Source organism: Mesitornis unicolor, unplaced genomic scaffold (genome assembly GCF_000695765.1).
Source record: "Mesitornis unicolor isolate BGI_N332 unplaced genomic scaffold, ASM69576v1 scaffold7852, whole genome shotgun sequence".
NCBI lineage: Eukaryota > Metazoa > Chordata > Aves > Mesitornithiformes > Mesitornithidae > Mesitornis > Mesitornis unicolor.
This window is the reverse complement of record NW_010167052.1, coordinates 33,016-46,068: the sequence shown is the minus strand read 5'-3', so window position 1 is coordinate 46,068 and position 13,053 is coordinate 33,016. Positions and strand designations below refer to the sequence as shown.

Here is a 13,053-nt window from a genome sequence, read left to right as displayed (position 1 = left end):
CTAGCGCCAGCAGCGCGGCCCCCTCAGCCCTACGCGGCCTCCGCCCACCTCGCGTTGTGTTTGCACTGTAGCTTGATGCGGAGGCCAGCGGGGCGGCCCGGGCTGTGTCCCGGCCCTGCAAGTTGGGGGAGGGCAAGGTGGCGGCCCAGGGCCCAGTCGTTGCCGTTTAAAGCTGCTGCTGGGGAGCCGCTTTAAGGGCAACGGCCGCGGGTAGCGGCACCGCACCTCGGTACTGGTGGTAGCGGCGTGCGTTTAATCCTGGCTTCGAGTTTCAGTGTCCGGTGGCAGAGCGGCAAGAGGAACGCCTGGGGCTCGGGGCGCTGCCCGGCTCGGAGCTGGCGTTCCCGGAGGGCAGCGGCCTCGGGGCGAGAGCAGTGCTGCACGAATGTACGGTGTGAGCAAAGGGAGGCCGTGTGTACGCGGAGCATAAAACAGTGATGTTGACACGGTGAATATTTAGATTTACAAGCAGGAAACTGCATCTCTTAATCTTCCCCTGGTAGGCCCCCCACAGCTATGACAGGTTAAATTTTCGTGGAGGAACGGTGATTTTTGAGTTGATGTTACGAAGCTGCACAGTGTGTGGTTTCCATTCCGAACATGAGGCTACTTGCAAAACCAAGTCTCGTTGATGCGTTAAAAGTTTCCAGCACTAGTAGTGAGAAATTCGCTGTGCAGACAGTTAGAACTGACCTTTTTATTGGTAATTCAGTATCCTCACTGTTAAATGCAGGGTTAATGTTATAAAGGAAAAAGATGAGGGTCACCTGGTATCTTGTTACTTGGTTTTAGGGGTTTCAGAAGAGGTTTCAGGGCCAAGCCTCTTATGTTTTATTTACTTTTGTAAAAGTAATGTTTTCGACTCTTGTGGATCACGTTAACATCTGAAATCCACATCCTTCATAGATTATTTCATTTTCACAGAACATCTGCATGAGCCTGTTCCTAATTATATCTTAATTTTAAGGGAAAGTGGATGGCTGTGTGAGAACTGGATGCTCAGAAGATTCCCAACCATAGCTGAGGATTACAGCATGTCTAAAGAAATGCAAGAGCTGCAGAAGGAATGGCACTCCATTATGCAGTCCATCCACAGCAACTCAAATGTGGGTCTGGATTATAATTTTTACATAATAATGCTCAGAATATCACAGCCCAATTTATTGAAATGCTATTTCAAAACTTTTTTTTTTTGAGAAAATTTGCGCTCTCTTTTTTAAGTGAATGCTGAACAGCCTATGGGAAGGGCTGTGCTCCCATGCCTTTAGCAATCAAGAGAAAGGAAAGCCTGTTCTGCATTTCTGTGTTTTACTGGTATAACCATTTGAGATAGTAGAGTAGCATTATTAATGAAAGGGCTGTGTTGCTATAAAAAGAACTAAAACTACAATACGTATTTTCTTAAGTGGAGGAAAATGTGACTACTACAGTAAAATTCAGTGTGTAGCTATGACTGCCTCTGTAAAAAGGATTTTTTTCTCTACCAGTAACATTATAATTCAATTCCTAACAGCTTCGTGATGCAGACATGCCTGCACTGTACTTATGCTCAATAAATGAGCAGGTTGCAGATATTACTGAGGAAGAAGGAAAAAACATAATTTTAAAATGTTACAGTATTTTTTTCTTAACAAATACAATTCTGTAGATCAAAATCGTAGATGTTGAGACCTCACTGAAAGCTGCACAGCTAAACAGTGATTTTTTTTTTAGTTGTTTTGGGTTTTTTTTTTATTTGTGCAAGAATAAAACTGGGAAGTCCAAGAGAAACCTGTCTCGTTGAAAAAATTATGTTTGCTATATGCTTCTGAAGTATAAAGGAAAAAGCTGCCCTCTGTTCAAGCTGCAGACTTACAGAAAGATACTGCCTGTAGTTCCCTGAAGTAGCAGTGACCTTCAAAACTCATCTATGATATGAGATCAAAACAAAACCTGAAATGTTTTTCTTTCATCCACAGGTTGTTGCATTTATGAATTCTCGTCTTGGACAATATTTAGATGACCATCCTTTTGTTGCCTTGTCACTCCTGGTGTTTATTGCAGTGTCTGCTATTCCTGTTGCATTTTTCCTGATTTTTGTTGTTATAACAGCCATAATGGCCTGTATTGGTGTGATAGTCGTGGAAGGTACTGTATGCATGCAGCTATGTACTTACTTACTCCCTTTTAAGGCATAATGTCTTTTCTTTTTTTCTTCTTCCTTCTGGAGTTGAGGATTTCTCTATGTAGTCCTCAGGTCTCAGCAGTAGTGAAACTCTTAAGAACAGTAATCTGATTAACTGTAGTCTATACAGCAAAAATCCTCTTTCTCTTTCTAATCTCAGCCACCAGGATATCCCTAAACCAGTTATCTTGACCACACATAGCTTTTATAGAGGCTAGCTAGTTAATTGCAGAAGACTGTATTCCAAAACGGTTTGAATCTGGGGTTGTGGTAGAATGTAAACTCTTCTAAAATTCTTGCTTATAAACTTGTTTAAATAACAAACTTACTTTCTTTTATTAGGTGTTGTAATCGCCATAGGTGGCATGTCGCTCCTTTGTGTGCTGTGTGGCCTGGGTGCACTTTCAGTGGGAGTTTCTGGAGTACTGAGTATTTGTTATGTTGTTCTTTCAACTCTGATGAACTACTGGTATGCTTCAAGGTGAGTATTAATGTCTTGATGCTTGGATTCAAAACTATTCTATTGCATTGATAACCTCATTTATTCTAAGTGAGTCACTGTTGCTTAGTTTAGCAAATGTTGCTTGAATGTTGGAGCATCTTTGGCTACTCTGGTGGCTTAATGTGCAGCACAGAAATGTCTAGTCATCAATATATATTTTAATAAGAGTTAATACATGCTCTCTTTGCTATTTAGGAAGGACGAAATGTAAATTGTCTTTAAATGTGCATGTGTTAACACAACATGACATCAAACAATAAAATACGACATTGTCTCACTCAGAATATTTGTTGTTTTAAATGTAATTAAAACACACTTCCAAATTGGACTTTGCCTAGAGAATGAACTTTTTGCAGTTCTTTCTGCACGATGACGCACCTAGCTCAGCTTACCTGCATTTGTAGAATAACGGACCAAAATTCATTGTAGATTTGAGATGGGCAGAGAGGGACCTAAAAGGAACAGTGCGGACAAAATAGAAATTACAGGTTTTGCTGGAAGTTATATGTGCTGCTTGCCAGTCACGTCTCCCCATACTTCAGGATCAGAAGCCTGTTCCAGTCAGCATTGCCTTAGCCATGCTGTTACCAAGCGTCTGGCCAGGAGTAAGGCAGCAGCAGCTTGTGCTGGAGCGCCACCTATTGCCCCTGAAGTGCCTCCCAGAGAATGGATAATGATGATCACTTCTGAAGCACAGGGGAGAGCAAGAAGAAAAATTGCAGCTGCTCCCTCCTAGACTTTCTCAGTTTGCACCTTCATCACAGCTGTGCAGCTCTCAAGGACACAGACTGCCTGTGGAGCCCATGATGTCATTAGGAGGGCAAGACCGTGGTGCAAGGCCTACTGTGCTTGCATGTGTTTCAGTGCTCTGCACCACTCCTCCAGGGTGTGCTGCCAGGTCCATAACATTGCCCACCATTTCCAGATGAGACTTCCTGTTTTCTGTAGCATATCTGAATATGCAGCCCAACCTACAGACCAATCATATCAACGTAGAGCTTTGATGTTAAAACAAGTGACATCTGCTCTTATATTCCTGTGTCTTTTGAGAGAAGCTCTGGTAGACAGGCAGTGGACATTTCAGGAATGTTAGGCTTACATCTCCCATTGCTTAGCTTTTTTGAACAAAAATATAAAAGACAATAATCTTACGCAAGAACAAACTGTAAAACCATTATTTTCTTCTGTATACAGGAGTCAGATAAGGAAGGAAGAAGTTAATGGAAGTTTGCCGCAGAATAGTCCTCCTGTCTTGAATCTTTCTGCCAGTAATGGAAAGAATGAGTGAGTTGCTCCCCACTTCCTTCATAGCCACTTAACTGTACTATTCTAAACTTTGCAATGGAGTTGTTTACTCATTGAGTGTTCAACTTCTGTGTACTCCTTGTGGGAACTGAAATAAAAATAATAAGCATCTTACATTGCACTGTAAAACTGATATAAGAGTAACCATTAAGCAGCAATGCATTGTGATGTTAAGTCTATGTGCATGGTGGAATGTTCCAAGAATTTGGTAAAGGCATGTAATAATAACAGCTACTGTTTAATCAGTGACAATTAGGTGAAAGAAAGGCTAGGTAGGTATTTCTCTTCCCATTTGTTACTGGAGTTGTAGCTGTACTATCTTTTGAAGTTTATGTGCAGCAGTTGGTCATTTTGATACATAAGTGTCAAAGCTCAGAACACCAGAAATGTGTTTTGAATGTTTAAAAAATACTTTTAACTCTTAACAGCCTTTGTTAAAATACTACAAGTACTCCGTGCTAAAGCTTTATATTTATTATATGAGGAAAAAATGGGGTTTATCCTATGTTTAATCATGGTATAAGCTTTTATATATCTTTAGATGTTGCATTATTCTGAAGGGATATTTTCCTTGTTCTCTGCCTCATCACATCATGATATGGAGTTAGGTCTTGCATTTTGTCATATTTGTTTAGGTACTTAAATTGCCTGTTTTGCTTCTCACTTGTAACTTCTTGTATGTTATTTAAACTTTTTTCATTTTTGCAAATGCTATATTTTTAAGCATTAAGAAAGTATCTAACTATATTAGTTTAATAAAGTGCTGTTTGTTTAACCATGTTGTCTTGTTACTCTGTTTATTCTACAGTAAAAACAAGTTTTCCAGATGACTTCTAGATTTTTTTTAACTTCCAGTTGATAGTAGGGTACAAGTGGTGAGAGGGAAAAAAAATCCCAAGAAAAAGGAAAAATACTTTCTCTATGTTCCCTATAAGAATATCTGGTGCTGGGACACTGTTCACATGACACACAGCCTGAAGGAATTAATCTAAAAGATGGAACAAAGATTTAACATGAATATATGTACATAGTTTTTTTGCAGTGCTATTATTTCTAGTTTGGGATCAATCTGCAGCTGCTCTTGATTACAGCAGAGTTCTGCCAGTTTACAGCAGGTGAGGACCAGTGGGGGAAAACATTAGAGTGCTGTTCTTAACACTTGTGTAGTGATGCACATCACAGCTGTAGGTAGTACAACCTAAAAGCAAATTCCCAGTGCATACACTGATTGCAAAAAAAGGAAAGATACTGGTGTCTGCATGTGAAGAGACTCCAATAGGTAGCATGCTGGGGGCACTGAGGTGAAATAGGCGTTTTGCACTGGCTGATAAATAGAATACATTATACCTTGTGCAGGTGGACTGATGCCTGCTTTTTAAGAGCTGTGAAATACTGAAATAACTATTTTTAAGTGCTAGAACTCCCTATGGCTAGCAAAATGTGAGCCTTGAAATAGCATTCTAGTAATTACAGAATCTTTTTCTGTCTTTCACCAGACTACTGGCCCAATTTTACTTTTATCTGGGCAATAAATGCCTTCAATCTAGGAGTTTAGTCTGCTCTTAGCAACCAGTAATGGTTATAAGGGGAAAAAAGGCAGAGATTAGTGTGACTTGATGATAATGCAATCACCACCTCACCTTTGTTTCCACTGTTTTGCCTTTTTTATCTGCCAAACTGCTGTAATTTCAAATACACTTTGAAAATAAACCCTACATTTATCTCCTTTTCTATCAGTCTGCCTAAAATGAAACATATATAACTCTATTACTGTGCTCGAGACCTCAAAATTAATCGAAATGGAGAAAACACTTCACAGAAGGGAAATATTGATGCTGTTTATCATCTGTGCTGCAACTTATCAGGTACAGCCAGAAAATAGTAGCTTTCTGCATATTTACACAGCTTCTATCTTTCCACTTTTAGGATGATTTTGCTTCAGAATCTAAAGAGAACAACCTCAATCTGTACAAATCTTGCTGCAAACATGACACTAGGTTAGCATGCAGGTTCTTTGCAGAATTATATTAACATATTTATACTCAATTAGACCCTAAAAATGTACTCATAGTGCTGGCTACTCATCATTGTGTGTAAAGGATTTTGTTTACTTCCAGGTCCCATTGGCCTCTCCAGAGCACAAGTTCATTAGTTAGTCCATAAGTGGACCTCAATCACTGCCTCTGGTGCCAAAATGAAATTCTGTTCTCTGTGAGCATATTCCCAGCGCTCTGCTGCCAGCCTGGTGACAGGCACTGCCTTATTACATCCTGGCATCACTTTTACCTGGTGTTGGCGCAAGGAGCAGAGGAGCTGCTTTTTAACCCACGTTAACTGCCTCTGCTGATGCTTAGAGCAGTGGTTTTCTGAGCAGCCTCACAAATCTCCCAAGGAATCTGCAGCTTCTATTCTTTCAACATGAAACACTAACACTTTCAAGCTGCTGATGGGGACCAATTTTTTCCCGAAGGATGGATTTTAAAACAAATAACACAGAAAGCTTGAACAGCTGCATCCGTAACAGCTCCAAGGCTGTTCAAAACTTTTCTCTGCCTGGTAAGTACAATAAACAGGTAAATGAAAATATACACTAGTATATAAACTATAATAGGCATATGCAGCAGGAGAAGAAAAAAAATTACATCTATGAGGTGGTTTTGAAGAAAGCCTGAATATTAATGTATGTACACTTGAGCAATGTATGTATCTGAGATAATATATCTTTTGAAACAGATTTATTATATATGTATGCGTTTGAAAGGGTCTACATGCACATATATGGAATTATACTAGTGCTCTTTCATTCTGTTATTTCTATGTGTCTGTGTTCATACATATGAAGGGAAGCATAGGTGTATGCACATTTGGTTAGATGCAAGTTACAATGTATACATTTGTGAAAGCTACTAAGAAAGTGCCTGTGTGTGGTTAAACACAGCCACACACACAAAGCACTTCCTCATCTTACATGTGCCTAAGAAACACGTTGTTTGCATTCAGAGAACTAATTTTCTGTTAGAATCCAGAATACCCACAAGTCATGGTGGTCCTGGCATAGCTGACTTTTTCCTGCCTACACTTGTCTCTGCAGGTGGCCCCAGCAAGATGAGCTATGGCAGCTTCATCATGCCCACCCTCTTTGGCATTATCTGCCTGTTGGGCATTATTGGCAACAGCCTGGTTATCTGCAAAGTCCTAAAGAAATCTGGCCCTAGCAGTAGTGTCCCAGATATCTTCATCATCAGCCTCTCCATGGTGGACCTGCTCTTCCTCCTGGGCTTGCCCTTCTTCATCCACCAGCTGCTGGAGAATGGAGCCTGGCACTTTGGGGAGATGATGTGTACAATCATCACCGCCCTGGATGCCAACAGCCAGTTCACCAGCACCTACATCCTTACTGCTATGTCCATTGACCACTACCTGGCCACCATCTACCCCTTCACCTCCACTCGCTTCAGGAAGCCCCCTGTGACAATCCTTGTAATTTGTGTGCTCTGGGCCCTTTCTTTCCTCAGCATTACACCTGTGTGGATGTACAGTCAGCTCATCCCTTTGCCTGGAGGCCTACAAGGCTATGGGATTCATTTGCCAGACCTGCAGAGGGACATTTACTGGTACACTCTCTACCAGTTCTTCCTGGTCTTTGCCATCCCTTTTGCCCTCATCACTGTGGCTTACTGAAGGATCCTGTTCAAGATGGTCAAGTCCTCAGAAGCATTGATGAGCCAAAGATGCAGAGGGGCTCAAACCAAGAGACAGACCTGTACGGCAGTTGCTATTTGTGTGGCCATCTTTGTTTGCTGGGCACCTTTTCACATCCTGCAGCTGGCCCAGCTCAGCATGACTCACCCCACCCTGCCTTTCTACTACACCTACAATGTGGCTATCAGCCTGGGTTTGAACCCTTTTACCTATATCTTACTGGGCCAAAATTTCCAGAGGTGGTTTGGGGTGCCTGTAAGGCCAGCAGCTGCAGGGCAGGCTTCCTCTAACAGGAGCAAAAGCATTCAGGGCAATGAGATTGAGTCAGGGCAGCCACTGCCACATTTGGTGTCTGTCTCTAGCAGGTAGCAATACCTACAGGAATTGGGGCATCCCCATAAGCCAGCCCCTCTCCTCTGCTCACCAAAGACATGGGCAGCAGTGGGCAGGTGAGTGCCACCTGTGGGGTGGATCTTTGCTGGGCCTGGAGACAAAGCTGTGGCAGCATTTGGGCAGAAGCTTTGTTTGGCATTGTGTTCCCATTTACATCTTCCCTGAAAGTTATGAAATACATTCTCCCCAAGAAATGAAAAGCTTTCAGACCTTTTATTGGATTACCCTGCAGTGAGCTGAAAACAAGAAACTGTCTCAGCAGATGAATGCCAAGTGAAGTTTTTGTTGTCTACCTCAGCTTTTATAGCTACAGAGAAGGACCCAACTATGCAGCCAATCAGGATGTTTACATACAACAGCACTTTCCCATCCATCATTCCCATACTTTATGGCCAGGTGTTCCAAGACCGAGATACCCTGTCACACACCACGCATACCATTCAACCAGTGTTCTGGTCAAGATAACCCAGGCACACAGTGCCTCACAGTTTTGAACTCCTACTTTTAGGCTGGCCCAAGGTCCTGTTACACTCAACAACAACACAGTTCAATCTTCCAAAGATTGCCTTTGTATAAATCCCAGCTGCTGTTTGTGTTCTCTGAATAATGTTCTCATGGGAATCCCAGCTTCTGCAGTGCCTTGGTTTGCAGCCTGTTGATGCTTCTCCGCATTACCCCACGTACTAAAACTCTGTTGGTGCAAAACCCCAGACCAGCAGCAACGTACAGTCCGGGGCTGAGACACTGCCACCATCTGAAACTTGAGGAGTTGCAAGTTTAGTTCTTGATTTAAGCTCACCAAGGAGGAAAGAAGGAATTTGGACCCTTCCGGGTCTTTTTTTTTTTTTTATTGAAACATGGTTCAGGAACCTAACACAATTTATAAAGGCTTTAAACAACGTGACAATCATGTTTTCATCTCCTTTCTAACACACCATCCCCATGACACCTTTAACAGTAGGTGAGACATCAATCATTTTCTGTCACTTTAAAGTCAAAGCTACCCATTTTCCAGAATCAGCAATTGTCAAGAAGTCTGATAAATACTATCAGATTTATTTAATATATCAGATATATTTAAAGTAAACAGACTGATTTATTCACAATTACCCTCAGAGACAATTCTGCACCACCTTGATAGGGAACAACAGCAAAGCAAGTTAAACAGTTATTTTGCAGTAGAAAGAAATTACTAGAGTCTACCTACATTACAAAAAAAACCCCAAACAAAAACAAAACACCAATCACCCAAAAAAACCCAAACAAACACTGTGTGCACACATATCAGTGTGGTATTTCTTCAGCTAGCAGACACACTTTAGTAAATACGTATCTTGAAGCACGTTGCTCAGATTTTCAACCTGACGGTAGATGGTTCAGTTTTCATCGGCCCATCTTGAGCAATTTTGAAAGGACTTGACAGTAGAAACGACAAAGAAACTACATTTTCTGACAATCAAACCACTTTGCTGTACATGGCAACCAAAATCACTGGGTTTTACTTCTAAAAAGTTATTGTACTAATATAGCAAGCACCTACACCCAGAAAAATAGCAAAGATTCTACATGTTACAGTTTTAAAGGAACATTTGCACCTTTATGGTAGATAAAATTAAAGCTGCTTGAAACATGCTTTTGTATTTCAAGATATCATAAAGATCAGACCAAGTTCTTTATCAAGAGTACTCATTTGCTGGAACACAGCCTATTTTAATAATTTAAAAGGTACAAACTCATCACTAGCTTGATTTATTCTTACCCAACAAAATAGGAAAACAGCAACACTGCAAGTGAAGAAACATACCTGTGATTATTCATGTGCACTCTGTAATGGAGGGGATCTTTACCTCCACCTCTTTAGATTTCCAAAAGTCATTTATTTTAATGACATACTAATTTCACAAACAACTATGACAAAACCACACAGCGAGCCATCTCTGACACGAGGCTGTCTCCAATAGCTTTTCAGGATGCATTTCCAAAGGCAAAGCAGTAAACCCTTACACCCGTCTCAAGTGACAACACTCAAAAGCTTTAGACCGCAGCTTACATGGATACACAGCTGAAGGGATCTAATCCTTTCCCCTGAATTTCCTTTACACCCTCATGCTTTGCTGAAGGGAGTAGGCATTGCTTAATTAACTCAGCAGACACCGAAACAAGTTAATTTATTCCAGACTCTGGCCCCACATGAACCATTTCCTTCTGCATTTTAAATCAGTTTTTCATTCTATAATATTAGGAGCTAAAGCTGTGAATTCTCAGTTACCAGCAGGTAAACATGGAGCGGTTTCACTCCTGCTGCCCTGGCCTTTGCATATTTATCAGTCACTGTCATTATAAAGCTTCTCACCACATCAATTTAATAAGAGCTCAGTGCTGTGCCATCACCCCATTAGCATGGGTTTGATAAAGATATGCTGAAGAAATAAGACTAAGTCAGCATAGACCAGGTATTTTTACTGTAGTCTGTAAGGCCATCCCCAAATGAGCATGTAGGTTTTTCAGGAGGTTTGGTGGTGGTGGTTTCTGTGGGTTTTATTTTGTATTGTGGGTTACTTTTTTGGTTATTTTAATTAGTAAACAATGCAGCAGAGCTAAGAAGCCCTTAGCAAGGGAGGCTGGGGAGATGCTACCAAGGCTTCATTTCCTCAGCCACTCTTGGCTTCCTGCAGAATGGCACCAGTCCAGCAGAGAAATGGCAGAAACCTTTCCCATCCTGGTGGCACTGTTGCCAGCTGGGTCCCGAGCCGGCCCAGCCTCAAGGACTTAGGTTCACAGGCCCTTACTTCAGACATGAATATGCCTGAGTGGGCAGCCACTCCTGCAGCCCTAATCCCTGCATCCTGGAGGATACAAGACATCCAAAGCCTTTCTAAAGTGATTTAGAGCAACCAGCTTTGCTACAGTTCCTGAAGCAGCTGCTTGATCTGAGCTGCAGAGACCCCCCCAGTGCTGACTCCACATGCAGTAGCTTCATTGACCTATGCCTCCTCTTGCTGCACCATCATTCACACTTCACCCACCCAGGTGTATCAGAAGCAGGACATCAGGCCTGAGCACAGTAAAGGAAGCTCTTATATTTGTAAAGTGAGCTTAAAAATTTCGCAGATAACACTTGAACAGGGGACTGGGAAACACCAGCACTGGTACAGGAAGAGGGAAGGAATGCATATAGCTAGGCTCTAAGGTAAGTTATTTACAAAGTGTGTGGGGGGAAGGTTCATGTTTTCTTTTATTTAAATAAGTTACAGGAGCTTTCATTCAAATTTCCCTGCAACAAGCACAAATAGACCACGACTGAACCTCTCTGGGAGAACAGGAGTTAATCCTAACAAAGTGTAAGGATAGATCTCCCACTTGCCATGGCTGACCATCTTCCCCAAAGCAGTTAATATTAGCCAGTGACTAGAACTAGGCAAGAACAACTTTCCCTGGGACCTGGATGTCTGTTACTATGTGCAGCCTCTTTGTCTCACCTCCCTGACTAGTAAGAAGAGTTCCAAAAGATAAAAGTCAAAGAGCTAAAAGTAAAGCTCTTGCTTTTGCTCTTACTAAAGATAAGTATTTTAAACACCTTCACTACTGCAAATCTCCAGATCCATATATGAAAGGTATGTGAGAATTATTTTTATTTATGGGGCTATTGGCTAGCATTTCTTTTAACAAAGCATTTGCATGTCAGCCAATGTAGTGTTAATTAGTAAATTCCAACCACCCTGCACAGTGGAGCTCCAAACTCCATTCAGCAGCAAGAAACAAGGAAACTCTTCTCTGCCTGAACATACACCAATCTTTTCCCACACTTAGTCATGAGGAGAAAGATTGAGAGAAGGAAATATTAAGAATATCAGCCTTATTTGGCTCTAAAGAGCTAAAAGTCCATAAAGTACAATGTGCTGTCAAGTACAAACTCTTCATCAAGCACCACTTTTCCAGCTTTTACATAAATACTTCATATTCCATCCAAGTGCTAAGTCAACAGGACTTAAGTATAGTAGGTGGTTTGCTGGAAAACAGCTTAAGTAATCATTTCAGCCCTATCAAGCTGATGATAGTAAGAGTGACTTGCAAATAAATGGCTTCAATGTGAAATTCATTGTTTCATTGTAGTTCTATTGACACCATAACTGTGATTAACAGCAGCACAAAATATTCTTAACTACCATTGGTAATGGTAATTAAGTACTGAACAGTACTCCATGCTATTCTTGTATGGAATTTACATTAATATTTACAAAATGTACCTTGAAATATGTTGTATCAAGAATAGCTCATTAATAATACTGATGAAGTGAAGTAGGGGCTGTGGCAGATGAGCCCCCAGCCCTGTGCTATGTATGCATAGCACACTTGACAATCAGCATTAGCAGAGTCTGTCCACTGACTGGATCTGAAGCCTTGCATGGCCAGAGAACATGGGATGGACCCACAATGTTGACTCTTCCTGTTTACACAAAGTTGCCAGACAATGTTTAATCCAAGGCTGTTATACTCATCGTGCAACAGAGTACTTTAATCCCTTTTCATTGTCACATGCAATTGTATTTTTATGCCTCATTTCCTCAACTTTGTAAGGCAGTATGTACAGAATACAAAATAAAAAGCATCATTGCATGACTGAAACTACCTCATTCCAAATGGACTCTGTTACATCTACAGCTACTGCTGTCCCTGTCTGGACTGAAAGATGCAGTTAAGTGACATTTTTAAAACTTATACTGACCTTTTAACAAAACACTCATTACTATACTTCTTGTACTGATGAAGTTCTGAGTGCAGCCACCCTTCATGCCAGGTTACACGAAAAAAGGTCATTGGCTCCAGTCAGGGGACAGTAAAACTAAAAATCAAGGATAGTTTTGTGCCTCAGGCGTGCAGAAAAAAGTCTTTAGTCACTCAGAACTTTAGTTCTACTGGCTGTAGATTAATGATTTCCTGTGTATTTGCTTTGGATGCAATTCCAAACACTTAAGTATTTCAAAGG

The 13,053-nt window shown here is 41.2% G+C and overlaps 2 protein-coding genes across 2 annotated transcripts; both read left to right on the top strand.

The window, feature by feature from the left end:
* Positions 1–1,034: 1,034 nt before the first annotated feature.
* TMEM159 (transmembrane protein 159) lies at positions 1,035–3,954 on the top strand. The gene is made up of 4 exons (XM_010178537.1): positions 1,035–1,106; positions 1,959–2,127; positions 2,507–2,645; positions 3,861–3,954. The coding sequence occupies exons 1-4, from the start codon at positions 1,035–1,037 to the stop codon at positions 3,952–3,954; spliced, it is 474 nt and encodes a 157-aa protein (XP_010176839.1).
* A 3,122-nt stretch (positions 3,955–7,076) lies between these two features.
* On the top strand, positions 7,077–8,042 carry LOC104536024 (melanin-concentrating hormone receptor 1-like). Its single transcript, XM_010178539.1, is given in 1 exon segment — positions 7,077–8,042. A coding segment is annotated over 1 exon segment (966 nt).
* Positions 8,043–13,053: the final 5,011 nt, after the last annotated feature.